At 36.8% G+C, this 14,585-nt stretch overlaps 1 protein-coding gene across 6 annotated transcripts in view; it reads left to right on the plus strand.

Moving 5' to 3' along the window:
* The window catches only part of LOC144971234 (serine/threonine-protein kinase Sgk1-like), a 185,991-nt gene extending 172,410 nt beyond the window's left edge, over positions 1-13,581 (plus strand). For all 6 annotated transcript variants that reach the window (XM_078911748.1, XM_078911769.1, XM_078911758.1 and 3 more), the window contains 7 exons: positions 461-497; positions 6,640-6,726; positions 8,517-8,612; positions 9,116-9,223; positions 10,479-10,616; positions 11,024-11,081; positions 13,353-13,581. In XM_078911748.1, the coding sequence (XP_078767874.1) occupies positions 461-497; positions 6,640-6,726; positions 8,517-8,612; positions 9,116-9,223; positions 10,479-10,616; positions 11,024-11,081; positions 13,353-13,471 (643 nt within the window). In that variant the 3' untranslated portion in view covers positions 13,472-13,581. The remainder of the gene's footprint in view (positions 1-460; positions 498-6,639; positions 6,727-8,516; positions 8,613-9,115; positions 9,224-10,478; positions 10,617-11,023; positions 11,082-13,352) is intronic.
* Positions 13,582-14,585: the final 1,004 nt, after the last annotated feature.

The following is a 14,585-nucleotide window of genomic DNA, read 5'->3' on the forward strand; positions in this document are numbered from 1 at the left end:
AGATCTGAAGGTCCTGGGTTCGAGCCTCGCTCGGCGCGTAGTTGAGTCCTTGGAAATGGTACTTTTCTCACGTTTCATTCTCTCATCGTAATCAAGTGTAAAATGAGTACCTGGCCGTTAACCATGTTGTCTATGTCGGAAAAAATTGTAGTAATATCGCCTCGCAGGCGTCATGTCTCGTTCTTCGTGTTACGTGTTGCTATTGGGCCCTTTGTAAAGCGTTTTGAGCACGTCTAGTGGATATTGCGCAATATAAAAGCTAAAGTTTTTATAAATTTGATGTTACACCGTTTGTCCTCAACAAAACAAGCACCGACTCGCACCTCGTACCCCGTGTGTGAATGTGTATGGTATTGTGTGCTGTTTGTATATTGCATCATAGCATTGATTGGTAGACTATCTCACGTGACTTAGTGATTTATTTATTTATTTTTTATTGTTATTATTTGTATTTTTTCAGAGATCTCAAGCCTGAAAATATTTTATTAGATTCAAAGGTAAGTTGTTAGGGCCTGATGGTTGTGGTGATGGTGATGATTATGATGATGATGATGATTATGATGATGATGATGATGATGATGATGATGATGATGATGATGATGATGATGACAACAACCACGATTATAATGACGATGATGATAATGACAATGACGATGTTATCGATGATGATGACGATGGTGGTTATTGCGATGATAGTCGGAAGTATATATATATTTTTTTAAATGATAGTAGTGCTGATGTATTATGTGTGTTTGTTACAGCTATGTGTACTGTGTACTCTCTACAACTGGTTTATCCTCCATTTTTTAATTGCAGCGCAATTATTATTTTGTTGTTGTCAATGTGTATATTTATTCATACCCTTTGTTTTCTTGAATGTCAAATGACATGTTTTGCTTGATGACGCATCCTGCCCATACATCGACACAAACACATACCTTTATAATTATCATAATATTGACTTAGGTAACGCAGCACCTGCTGGTAGGGGAAAGGGAAAAAAACGTAACTCTCTATAGATAGTATGCAGATGACGTCACTCAGGCCTTTGTTATTGTTTTTGCCATCCGCGTTTGTGAGTTGTTCTCACTAACTGTATTAACCAGACTATAAAAGTTCATGGTTACACAGAGTTTGTGTGTTGGTCCGTTATACTTCCGGATGGCAATGTTGTGAACTCCTTGGCCAAGCGCATTCTATCTATACTATGACACGGATTTGCGACGAGAAAACCAACAACAACAGTTGCTCGTACTCATCGTAAACACATAGCATGACACTGACCAAAAGATAGATTCAAAGATTCAAACGTTTATTTTTAGGCAATTGCCAAAATAACTCATACAAGAATATAACATTTTCATCAACAAATCAAGTAAGTAAAATCAATAATAAAGCAAGGCAAACAATGATAGTAAGAATAATAATAAAAGTAATAGTAATAATAATAATTATAATAATAATAATAATAATAATAATAATAATAATAATAATATAATAATAATAATAATAATAATAATAATAATGATAATGATGATGATGATGATGATGATGATGATGGTGATGATAATATAATAATAATAATAATAATAATAATAATAATATAATAAAATATAATAATAATAATAATAATAATAATAATAATAATAATAATAATAATAATAATAATGATATTAATATAGTGGGGTTCCTGATCTCCCATAGTGGGGTAGGGAGGTCACTTTCTTTCTGTGTCTCCTTCCTTTCCCCCTATATTATCTGTTATCCAACTTGCTTTTTGTCTTTGTCTTGAAATGAGATAACTTGGCTTTGTCTTTTTCCTTGTTGGGAGTCCTTGGCTGGGTCGAGAGGGAAATGGATAGTTAAAGTTTGTGAGATGCTATTTTATTCCTTGTAAATCATCTATCTCTCTGTTATGTACTGTTTTATTTCTTGTTTTTAATATCTATGTATAATGTAAGCATTTTGTATGTTCTTCTCGTGGGATCTTATGTGTCTGAACGAGACTTTTAGGTGATCTCAGTGATACCACGCTTTGGAAACTAGCAGACATCTATTCCCTATTTCTACCATTCTCCTTATGTCTTTTTTTCTCTCTTTCTCTTTTTTCCTTTTTTATTATAAGTCTAGTATAGAATTTTAGATTGATCTTAGATCAACAATCAACCAAATTTTACAAAGGGCACGTAGCAATCTCAGACAGAGTTTTGCTGGTTAAGCTAAGAGGACCTGTAGTTGACACCAATATTATTCAAGTTTATGCACCAACAGAAGAGGCGACAGATGCAGATATGACAGAGTTTTACCATTCACTAGACAAAGCAAAACGAATGTGTAAATCACAAGAAGTCCTTATGGTAACGGGGGACCTAAATGCTAAGATTGGCAGAGGCAGAGATGGTGACATAATCGGACCACATGGACTCGGAGACAGAAATGAACGAGGAAACATCTGGGCAGATTGGTGTAGAACAAATAAATTAATGATTTCAAACACCTGGTTTCAACAACACCCAAGAAGAACCTGGACATGGCAATCACCAGGGGACAGAGCAAGGAACCAGATAGACTTTATAGCAGTATCATCAAGATTCAGAAATGGCATATTAAATTGCAAAACCTATCCAGGCGCCGATGTAGACAGTGACCATGTCCCAGTTGTTTGTACAGTAAGGATAAAGTTTAAAGCTATTCAGAGAACAGCTGGTAGAATAAAGAGGGATTACAGGTTATGCAAAGACAATGGCATACAAACAAAAATGAGAGAAGAATTTGAAAATGCACTCATGATACAAAGCCAAAGTGAACCTGATAACGAAAAATGTGAAAAACAATTTGATATATTCCAAAAGTGTGTCAAAGCAACTGCAGAAAAGCATTTACCAATAGCTCAAATAAACAGCAAAAAGGAATGGATGACAAATGAAATTCTAAACCTATTTGAAGAAAGACGAAAATGCAACAGAGGGTCTGCAGAATACCAAACATTGAACAACCACAGTAAATCCAAATGCATCGAGGCACACGAGAACTATCTAGACTGGAAATGCTGCGAAATCGAAAGAGAATACAAACCCAACCCCAACAAGCTCACCAAAGAATAAAAGAACTATCAGGGAAAAGGAAAAGCAAAGCAGCAGGAAGTTGTATCCAAAACAACAAGGGGAACTGCTATTTGAAGAACAACATATAGAAAGCCGATGGGTAGAATACATAGGCGAACTGTACAATGATCCAAATAGAAATGAACCACCACTGAAATTCAAAGAACCATTAAGCGGACCAAACATCACCAAAAGTGAAATTGAACATGCCATGGAACGAATGAGGGATGGTAAAGCAACAGGGCCTGATGAAATATCTGTAGAGGTATTAAAAAGCCTAGGAGATCTAGCAATTGATGAACTTCACATATTATTCAACATTATATACAATACTGGGAAAATTCCAGAAGATCTCTGTAACTCTATTTTCATAGCAATACCAAAGAAAGCAGGTGCAGTCAGATGCGAAAATTTTAGAACTATAAGTTTAATAAGCCACATCAACAAAATACTGTTGCGTATAATTATCAACAGGCTAAGGAATAAGATTAACCCCGAAATCGCAGAGGAACAATATGGATTCCAACCTGACAGAGGGACAAGGAACGCAATATACCTCCTCCGTGTTTTAAGTGAAAGAGCTATACAGGTTCAGACCCCACTATACCTTTGTTTTGTCGACTACAAAAAAGCTTTTGATAGAGTACGCCACGAAGAAATACTAAAACAACTGCACTCCATTGGCGCTGATGAGAAAGACCTCAGACTCATGCAAACATTATACTACACCCAGCAGGCATCTATCAAAATCGGAAACTCTACAGGAAATTCCATTCCTATTCAGAAAGGAGTCCGTCAAGGGTGTGTTGCCTCACCAGATCTGTTTAATCTATACCAAGAAACAATCATGAGGGGCATAAATAATATGGAGGGAATAAAAGTAGGAGGTCACAACATAAATAATATAAGATACGCAGACGATACGGTACTCATTGCAACATCAGAAATCCAACTTCAAAAGATTGTTGACAAAGTGGTAGTAGATAGTGAAGCCAAGGGAATGGAAGTGAATATCACCAAAACGGAATGCATGGTAATACAGAAAAACCCCGAAAACAACAACACCTGCAATATAACGATTCACGGCGAGCAACTTACCAACGTAGAAAGTTTTAAATACCTAGGTTCAATAGTGTCAACAGATGGAAGATGTAACCGAGATATACGAGCAAGAATAACTCAAGCCAAACAGGCCTTCATGGACCTGGGAAACATTTTGAAAAACAAACAGATGTCGTTCGGGATTAGATTCCGAGTCTTGAAGTGCTACGTGTTGCCAATCTTGTTATACGGATGCGAAAGCTGGACTACAAATGCAGAAACACAAAAGAACATTGAAGCTTTTGAAATGTGGTGCTTGAGAAGGATGCAGAGAATATCGTATACTGCACACAAAACGAACGAAGAAGTGCTAAAACAAAATACCAACAAAGGAAACTAATGCCCTTAATTGTGGATCGACAACTATCCTTTTTCGGACACATAGTAAGGAAAGATAAGAATGAATACCTGGCAAGTTGTGGAAAAATACTTGGTAAACGCGCCCGGGGGAGACAAAGAAAAACACTCATAGACCAACTGAAGGGCTTCACCAACCTAACAATCCAAGAGCTGTTTGAAAAAGCAAGAGACAGGGAAGAATGGAGAGAGATAATTCATGCAGTATCTGAAGCCTGGACCAGGCATGGAACTTAGAAGAAGAAGAGATAGAATTTTATTTAACGTTTCCATTTTCTTTCTTTTGATTGGCACTGAAATGACCTAAATGTGCGTCAATCGCCATAAAGCCCTTCAAAACAAAACAAAACAAAACAAAACCGTAGAGAGTTGTAAACTGTGATTTTTATACTATCCAATAGCTCAATTCATTTGTCACTTTCTTGATCGTTGCCGAATATTGTAACAACATCATTTTTATTTTCCAATAGGATTCAATAGTCGTAACGTCACTTCCTTCCTAATGACGCATGGTAACTTAGCAACACTGGCTCTAAACTATCGGAACAATGGCGGACGCCCTTATGAAATATTTCTCCGGCGAGCATAAAAGCGTTTCCAGAGGAGAAAAAAACACATACATTTGATCATGTTTTGATTTTTACACATTCTGATCACAAGGCATATGAAAAGTTCTTGCCAGCATGAAAAATAAAAAGTAATGATTTTCTCTGTTTAGAACCAAGATGGCCGCCGTTGCCGGGAGGCGTGGCGTGGCGTCAGACTATCGAATCGTATTTGGATTGTGGGTGGGGGGGGGGGGGGGGGGGGGATATCAGGCTACAAGTCATGCGGGATTCGAGGAAGGCCACCAGGAGGCAGCAGCGAGAACAACAACAACAACAACAACAATGATATATTCAAAAACAACAAAGATAGCAATAATAACAAAAATAACTACAACATCATCAACAAGGAAGAAGGTTATAATATTGAAACTATAATATGTAATACATCGTTTTTTTTGGAGATAAATGTTCAATATAATTACATATAATAACATACATCAATTCATTAGTAACATGATTCATTCAAATCTATTAAGCTATCATCACTGGTGGCACCTATTTCTGGTATAAATCTGGTCTTGTTGACAAGCTGGGAGTTATTTTAATATATCGATATGCGTGTGAAAACATGTTTATTTTTCCCCTGTTTTTATGTGTGTGTGTGTGTGTGTGTGTGTGTGTGCGCGCGCACGCGTGTGTGTTAACTACGTTGTTTTTTTTTCCTTTGTTTGTTTGGATTTTTTTTTCATTGCGTGACGAGCGAGTGATATGTCTATATATCTACATCACACCTTGCAATTGGATTCAATAGTCTGATGTCACGTCGCCCAGCAATGGCGGCCATCGCGGTTCTAAACAAAGAAGACCGGTACTTTTTATTCTTCATGCCAGCTAGAACTTTTCATGTCTTGTGATCAGAATGTGTGAAGATCAGATTTATAATGTTTTTTTTTCCCCTCTGGATACGCATTTATGCTCGCCGGAGAAATATTTCATAAGGGCGTCCGCCATTGTTCCGATAGTTTAGAGCCCGTTACTAAGTTGCCATGCGTCAATACGAGGGAAGTGACGTTACAACTGTTGAAGCGTATTACTCCCAAGGCTGGCTCGGCTCGCCACAAACTCCCGTCTGATTTTGCATCTTAATTTTGAAAGAAAATACATACAAATTGTTTCTACGTGTAATCTTGTTAACATCTAAATTCACCAGAACCTTAACTTATTTTTGTGTTAAATTGACAAGACATTAAATATATCATCAAGATTATTTATAAACCGAATCTAAAAACAAACAAGCAAACAACAAACAAGCAAACAAGCAAACTGACAGACAAGTTCTGACAATCTCTCCAAACCTAAAAATAGAATTCAAATTTCAAATTATGTCTAATGTCGTCTTCATGTGTTTATTTTTTTTCTCTCGTTTTTTTTTTTTTTTTTTTTTTTTTTTTTGTTTAATGTGTTGACTTGAGCCAATGTCAAACCCCATCCGGGTGATTGATTTGTTTTGATTGTGTAATCTCTAACAGGGTCACGTGGTCTTGACAGACTTTGGACTCTGCAAAGAGGGCATTTCCGGCCAGGGAACGACCTCGACCTTTTGTGGGACACCCGAGGTAAGAATCTTTGATCTTTGATTATTGTCATCTGCCATCCTCTGGAAAGACGCAGAATATTATTTAACATTTGGCCAGAAAATTTGCCAAGTTTCTCTAAGATGTTTGTCAGTTGAATTGATTGATAATCGAAGGACAGGTTTTCTGGCCAAATTTTAAATACACGAGTCTTTCTTTTTCAGGGTACGGCAGATATCTTGGTAAATGATAGTCGCTGATGACTCATGACAGTGAATTCCGTCGTTGATAATAATAATACAATTTTATCTCGGTCATTAGTCAGCTAGAGCTTTCAAAAGTATGTTGTAAACAAGATGTTACGTTATCTTTATGTGTATGTAGGAACAATGAAATGACCCAACAATAATAATATTGATGTTGATGATGATGATGATAATTATCACCATCATTATTATTTGTAGTAGTATAACTACCACTACTACTACTATTACTACTGCTATTACTACTACTACTACTACTACTACTACTACTACTACTACTACTACTACTACTACTACTACTACTACTACTACTACTACTACTACCACTACTACTAATGCTACTACTACCTACTACTACTCAACTACTACCACTACTACTACTACTACCACCACCACTACTACTACTACTACTACTACTACTACTACTACTACTACTACTACTACTACTACTACTACTGTTGTTGTTGTTGCTGTTCACTCATAGCATAGTGTAAGATTACCCCTTGGTTTTTGTTAATCTAACAAACACGGTTTAAAAATCATTTGTTTGGTTTTTTTTTAGCATGAACCTGAAATTGTTTTATCTCTAACTTCCGGTAACTGTCTCTTCCTATGGCAGGAAACAAACATGTCAAGTCTGAGCTATCTTATTTGTATTCAATCTATGTACGTGACCCAACATGTACTTATTCACAGGTCTGATAGCTGAAATTGTGATGGGCTAATAGGATTCAACAGTCGTAACGTCACTTCCTTCCTAATGACGCATGGTAACTTAGTAACACTGGCTCTAAACTATCGGAACAATGGCGGACGCCCGTATGAAATATTCTCCGTGAGTTTAAAGCTTTATCCAGAGGAAAAAAACACTACATTTGATCATGTTTTGACTTTTACACATTCTGATCACAAGACATATGAAAAGTTCTAGCCAGCATGAAAAATAGAACGTAATGATTTTCTTTGTTTAGAACCAAGATGGCCGCCGTTGCCAGGCGGCGTGACATCAGACTATTGAATCGTATTGTTGTCATGGAAATGCTAAAAAGAAAAGAAAAAAAACAAAACAAAAACAAAACAACCCAAAAACATTGTCCACTGCAACAATATTAAATCAAGTCCGTAATTGCGATGGGTTATCAGACCTGTGTATTGGAATACGTCGGTTGGAATAGGATGGAGTGTCCATTGTACATGGCTAATTGGTGTGTGTGTGTCTGTGTATTTTAGTGCGGCTATGTGGTACCGTGGTATGACACTCGCTTTCGGATCGGAAGGTCCAGGGTTCAAGCCTCGCGCTCGACGCATAGTTCAGTCCTTGGGGAAGGCTCTTTACTCAAATTCCCTCACCGTACTCAGGTGTAAAATAAGTACCTGACCGTTAACAGCGTTGTCTGTGTCCAAAAAATTGTAATATCGCCTAACAGGCGTCATGTCCCGTCCTACTTTTTAAATCATGCTGTTGACCAGGGGCCCTTTGTAAAGCTCTTTGAGCACATTTAGTGAATATTGCCCTATATAAAGCTAGCTCATTTTTTTTTATTTTTAAACAAAATTATTGTCTTGCAGTACTTAGCACCAGAGGTGTTACGTAAACAGCCATATGACAAGACTGTGGACTGGTGGTGCCTGGGTGCCGTGCTCTATGAAATGATGTATGGCCTGGTGAGTACACACGACTTTTTCAAAACGTTTTTTTTTATCATTTCATAACATCATCATCATCATCTTCATCATCATCATCATCATCATCATCATCATCATTACCATCATCATCATCATCACCATTATCATCATCATCAACATCATCATTATCATCATCATCATCATCATCATCATCATCATCAACTACAACAACAGATCGCCATCATTTTTATCCCTACAACCAGCCCACTGTTCTTGAAGGCAATAATATTACTTACTTTGATATTGATTGTCGTCGTGCATTTGAGTTATTTTAGCACAATTAATAGATATTGAGGTACCTACCTAAAAGCTCACATCAAAACAGGGTATACCTTACAGAAGAAGTATACCTTAAAGGAAGTATACCTTACAGGAAGTATACCTTACAGGAAGTATACCTTACAGGAAGTATACCGTACAAGAAGTATACCTTACAGGAATGTCTACAACAAATATTCATGTCTATGTCTTTGTTTTTCCAGCCGCCATTTTACAGCCGTGACACAGCGGAAATGTACGACAACATCCTGTACAAACCGTTACGTCTGCGCACAAACGTCTCCGCTGCTGGCCGTTCTATTTTGGAAGGGGTAAGTCTCGGGCTAGGCTCAAGTCCTCATATTTGCAGGTCTGATACCCAAAGGCATTTGTTCTAGTAGGGCGTTTGGAAGGGGGAAGACTTTTTTTATAATGTTCTAGTAGGGGGTTTGGGAGGGGGAAGACTTTTTTTTTTTATAATGTTATAGTAGGGGGTTTGGGAGGGGGGAGACTTTTTTTTATAATGTTCTAGTAGGGGGTTTAGGAGGGGGAAGATTTTTTTTTTATAATGTTCTAGTAGGGGGTTTGGGAGGGGGGAGACTTTTTTTTATAATGTTCTAGTAGGGGGTTTGGGAGGGGGAAGAATTTTAAAATAATGTTCTAGTAAGGGGTTTGGGAGGGGGGAGACTTAAAAAAAAAAGTCCCCCCCCCCAAACCCCCTACAAGAACATTATAAAAAAACAAGAATACTGGGGATGTAGGAGCTTTCGGAAGGTCTCCCATGGGTTTATTTGAACAGTTTTGTAATGGACACTCAATGTTTTGCGGTAGTTTTGAGAGATTATTTTCATTACAATGAAATCCGGATTTGTCAACGTGCAAAGGGAGATAAGTAAGAATTTGCAAGCGTTCAATAATTAACCAATGAAATGATTGTAGTAACTTCCCTTTAAAACGTGAATTGAATACATAGAATGCGCTTGGCCTAGGAGTTCACAACATTGCCATCCGGAAGTATAACGGACCAACACACAGACTCTGTGTAACCATGAACTTTTATAGTCTGGTTAATACAGTGTAGTGAGAACAACTCACAAACGCGGATGGCAAAAACAATAACAAAGGCCTGAGTGACGTCATCTGCATACTATCTATACAAGATGATTTTGTATTTCATTCCTCTTGTTATTAATTTGATTTCGTTGTTGCTGTTGTTGTTGTTGTTGGACAAGTATTTTTTGATTTTGTAGTATTTTATACCGACAAGTGATTATGTATCTAGTATTTCACAGCATCACAGGCTTGAATTTCTGCTGTTTAAAAGTTTTACCGCTAAAATTATCCTACAATGGGAATCCTTTGATTTAATTCAAGTTTATTATATTCATTGATTACAAAGGTGGAAAATTATCATCATGTTTATCTTCACAGAAGGAGAAAGTTTCAACTAACAATTGTGTTTTTTTTTTTTTAGTCTGAAGTGTAAAAAACCTTTGTGGGAAATTTTTCTTCGGTATAGATAATTGGAATTTATTTGCTTGATTGTTTTTTTAAAATCTTATAATTGAATCCTTCATTTGTCAACAGCTGTTACAGAAGGAGAAAGAGTGTCGCCTGGGAGCCCGGTCCGATTTCCAAGAGATTAAAACTCACGATTTCTTCTCGGACATCAACTGGGAGGATTTGTATGACAGAAAGATTGAACCTCCCTACAATCCCGATGTGGTCAGTAACTTTGTTTAAAAAAAAAAAAAAACCCAAAAAACCCCACAAAAACCTTCAGTAGTTATATAGTCCACTATCCACTAAAAACACACATTGTCCCACTTAACTCCGGTAGGAATCTGTACCTGGCTATAGGCAGTGCCAGATATTGTAAGATTTTTTATACAAATAGAAGGCATAACAAGCCTGTATGAAATGGAAATATGGTTCCATATGTGGGACTTGGGGAATTAATGAAACACTGTGAAGCACACTGAGCATGGTAAATTCAAGGAAATGATAAATATTAATATTTATTTATATTTATTATATCTATGAATTGAATGATAATGCTTTCGTGAATATTTTTTCAATGTCTTTATTGAGAGTAAAGTAACAGATACAATATATGTCTTTTTTTTTTTCAGAGTGGCCAATTGGATCTCAAACACTTTGACCCAGAATTTGTACGAGAACCAGTGCCAGGTTAGTATTTTAAATCCACTACATGCCGCATCTAACAAAATTGTTTTAAAATATCTCTTGTAATTTATCTTCATTTGGAGCCTCTTCTCCAGCCTGTAATATTTCTTTAAAATATCTTGTATCTGTGTCTCGTTGTCGCCTTCTTACTAAAGTATAGCACATTTCTTAGAGCTTAATCTGTCATCTGCATCTTTTGCGGCCGCAAATATCAGGGCGATCCGCAAATTTCCCAAAACTGGCAAATCGTGGCAAATTTTGGGAAAATTGGCAAATGGCGTGGCAAATTTTGGGAAAAAAAAGAAGCGAAAACAAAATAACGAAAAAAAAAAGTGCGAAACTTGAGAAATGTTGCAGCTTTGCTTGGGCCCAAACCAAGGGAAGCTACTCTCTACGGATAATGATCCTTTACAACTATGTAACAACGCTATTGTTTAAATTAATAAATGTAGCCTCCTTAAATGTAATAAATTGTCTTTTATATATATTTTTATCTGTATCGCGTGTTAATTTTTTACTGAAACGCTTAGTTCTCCTTGGCACATTTTTGGGGAAATTTTGGTCTTTTTGGCAAATTTCTTGGCAAATTTTGGGGGGGGGGGGGGGGGGGGGGGGGGGGTTTGGGCAAATTTTGGCAAATTTTAGGTCCCAATTTGGCAAAAAATGCAGATGATAGCTTAATGGAGCAAGAAGAGGTCATCTCAGGTTTTGTCACTCTAGGAGGTCCCAATAGCTCAGTTGGTAGAGCACTCACTTCACACGCAAATGGACCAAGAATGATCCCGGGTGCAGTGGAGATTTTTTTCTGACACCCCTGTCCACCCAGCAGTAAATGGGTAGCTGAGTTGGTTAGATTTGGTCTAGAATGTACTTTGCGATGGACTAGCATCTTATCCAAAATGGTAGCAAGCAATTGCTATTGTCCGTTTCACACTATAGAAACTACGATAAACTCTGGCTCTGTAGCCTAATGGCTCTGAAGAACTGTTTTATCTATATAACAAATATATATAATGGCTCTGAAGGACTGTTTTATCTATATAACAAATATATATATAATGGCTCTGAAGGACTGTTTTATCTATATAACAAATATATATATAATGGCTCTGAAGGACTGTTTTATCTATATAACAAATATATATAAAATGGCTCTGAAGGACTGTTTTATCTATATAACAAATATATATATAATGGCTCTGAAGGACTGTTTTATCTATATAACAAATATATATAAAATGGCTCTGAAGGACTGTTTTATCTATATAACAAATATATATAATGGCTCTGAAGGACTGTTTTATCTATATAACAAATATATATATAATGGCTCTGAAGGACTGTTTTATCTATATAACAAATATATATATAATGGCTCTGAAGGACTGTTTTATCTATATAACAAATATATATATATATAAAATGGCTCTGAAGGACTGTTTTATCTATATAACAAATATATATATAATGGCTCTGAAGGACTGTTTTATCTATATAACAAATATATATAATGGCTCTGAAGGACTGTTTTATCTATATAACAAATATATATATAATGGCTCTGAAGGACTGTTTTATCTATATAACAATATTATATAAAATGGCTCTGAAGGACTGTTTTATCTATATAACAAATATATATATATCATTGGTCTGAAGGACTGTTTTATCTATATAACAAATATATATAATGGCTCTGAAGGACTGTTTTATCTATATAACAAATATATATATAATGGCTCTGAAGGACTGTTTTATCTAAATAACATATATATAATGGCTCTGAAGGACTGTTTTATCTATATAACAAATATATACTTTTTTTTTTCACCACCCGCTGTGCTTTTGAAAGGGAAAATATATACTGTTTAAAGAAGGTTTACCCTCAAAATACGTGTTACCATAACAATTATGTTAACAATTATGCTGCTATGTGGTCTTGTGGTATGACACTCGCTTTTGGATTGGAAGGTCCTGGGTTCGAGCCTCACTCGGCTCATAGTTGAGTCCTTGGATAAAGCTCTTTACTCACATTCTCTCACCGTATTCGGGTGTAAAATCAGTACCTGGCCGTTAACAGCATTGTCTTTGTCCAAAAAAATTATAATATTGCCTAACAGGCGTCATGTCCCGTTCTACATGCTAAGTGTTGCAGTTGGCCAGGGACCCCTTGTAAAGCGCTTTGAGCATGTTTAGTAGATATTGCACTATATAAAAGTTCAATTCAAACATTTTTTTTTCAATTTTCCCCATTTTCTTGTCTTCCTTTTCCAGCATCAGTGGGCCGGTCTGGAGGTGGAGTCAGCAAACTAGTCAGTGCCAGCGTCATGGAGGCCGATTCGGCCTTTGAAGGGTTCTCTTACGTCCCTCCATCCGAAGATGCCTTTGGTTAATTCTGGTCACTCAGTGGAAATAAAGAGACAGAGAGAGAGAGAGAGAGAGAGAGAGAGAGGGAAAGAGAGAGAGAGAGAGAGAGAGAGAGAGAGAGAGAGAGAGAGAGAGAGAGAGAGAGGGAAAGAGAGAGAGAGAGAGAGGGAGAGAGAGAGACAGAGAGAGAGAGAGAGAGTGAGGGAGAGAGAGAGAGAGAAGTAATTGCAGCAAGCACGTTCTTGTGGACTGTGAAGGTAGCAAGCAATTAAAGGAAATGGAAATGGTGCTGTATGAAGTTTAAAAAGGTTTTTTAAAAAAAACCCAAAAAAACTGAACGGATGTGGTTGAACAAGCTTAAGTTTAATCAACAAATACAAAATATAGATTTTGGGGTTTCCTCCTGTTGTCGACACTGTTGAGGAAAGAGCTATGAATTTGATATGAATTTCGTGAAAATGATGATGATGATGATGATCATGATGATGATGATGATGATGATGATTATGATGATGATGACAAGGTATGTTCCATAGGCAAGGCAAAAAGGCTATCTGAGCTGGATCTTCATGTTGCCATGACGGTCAACTTGTCTCGTAAACTCTTAAGCAATGTGAAATGTCAGCTGAGCTAGCTTTTTGGCTCTCTTTACCTCATTTATGGAACACACCTCAGATTTTATGTAATTTTCATAAGCACAAAACTGAAGAAAAAGGAGAACTCAAAATGTCCTAAACGTTTGTCTTCATTGGTAAAACTGAAGCTGACATTCAATGTTGTTTGTATAAACAGTATAGAGTTATCATGGACTTAGTATTGACATTTGAGATATATGATACATAGAGAAAATGATGGCTGCATCGTAATTTCTTATCGGATAATCTGTCTGCCATTCCATTCCATCCAGCAAAGCTGTAGTAGAATCCGTCGTTATTTGTGAATATGTTTATATATCTTTGAGGTCCAAAATTTAATCTGTATCTGTATGGTTGGCGCTGAAGAAACCAATGGTCTGGTTGTATTTCGGCGGCGTCCTCATTGGGCGCGGGCCCATGTCAGTCGGGCCTTGAAATTGTTTAGGTGTGGTGCCATGATGACCAGTTCATCCAGCCCATTCCACTCCGAGATAGTTCTAATGAA

Source organism: Berghia stephanieae, chromosome 1 (genome assembly GCF_034508935.2).
Source record: "Berghia stephanieae isolate SIO BIC M18660-M18661 chromosome 1, UCSD_Bste_1.3, whole genome shotgun sequence".
NCBI classification, from domain to species: Eukaryota; Metazoa; Mollusca; class Gastropoda; order Nudibranchia; family Aeolidiidae; genus Berghia; species Berghia stephanieae.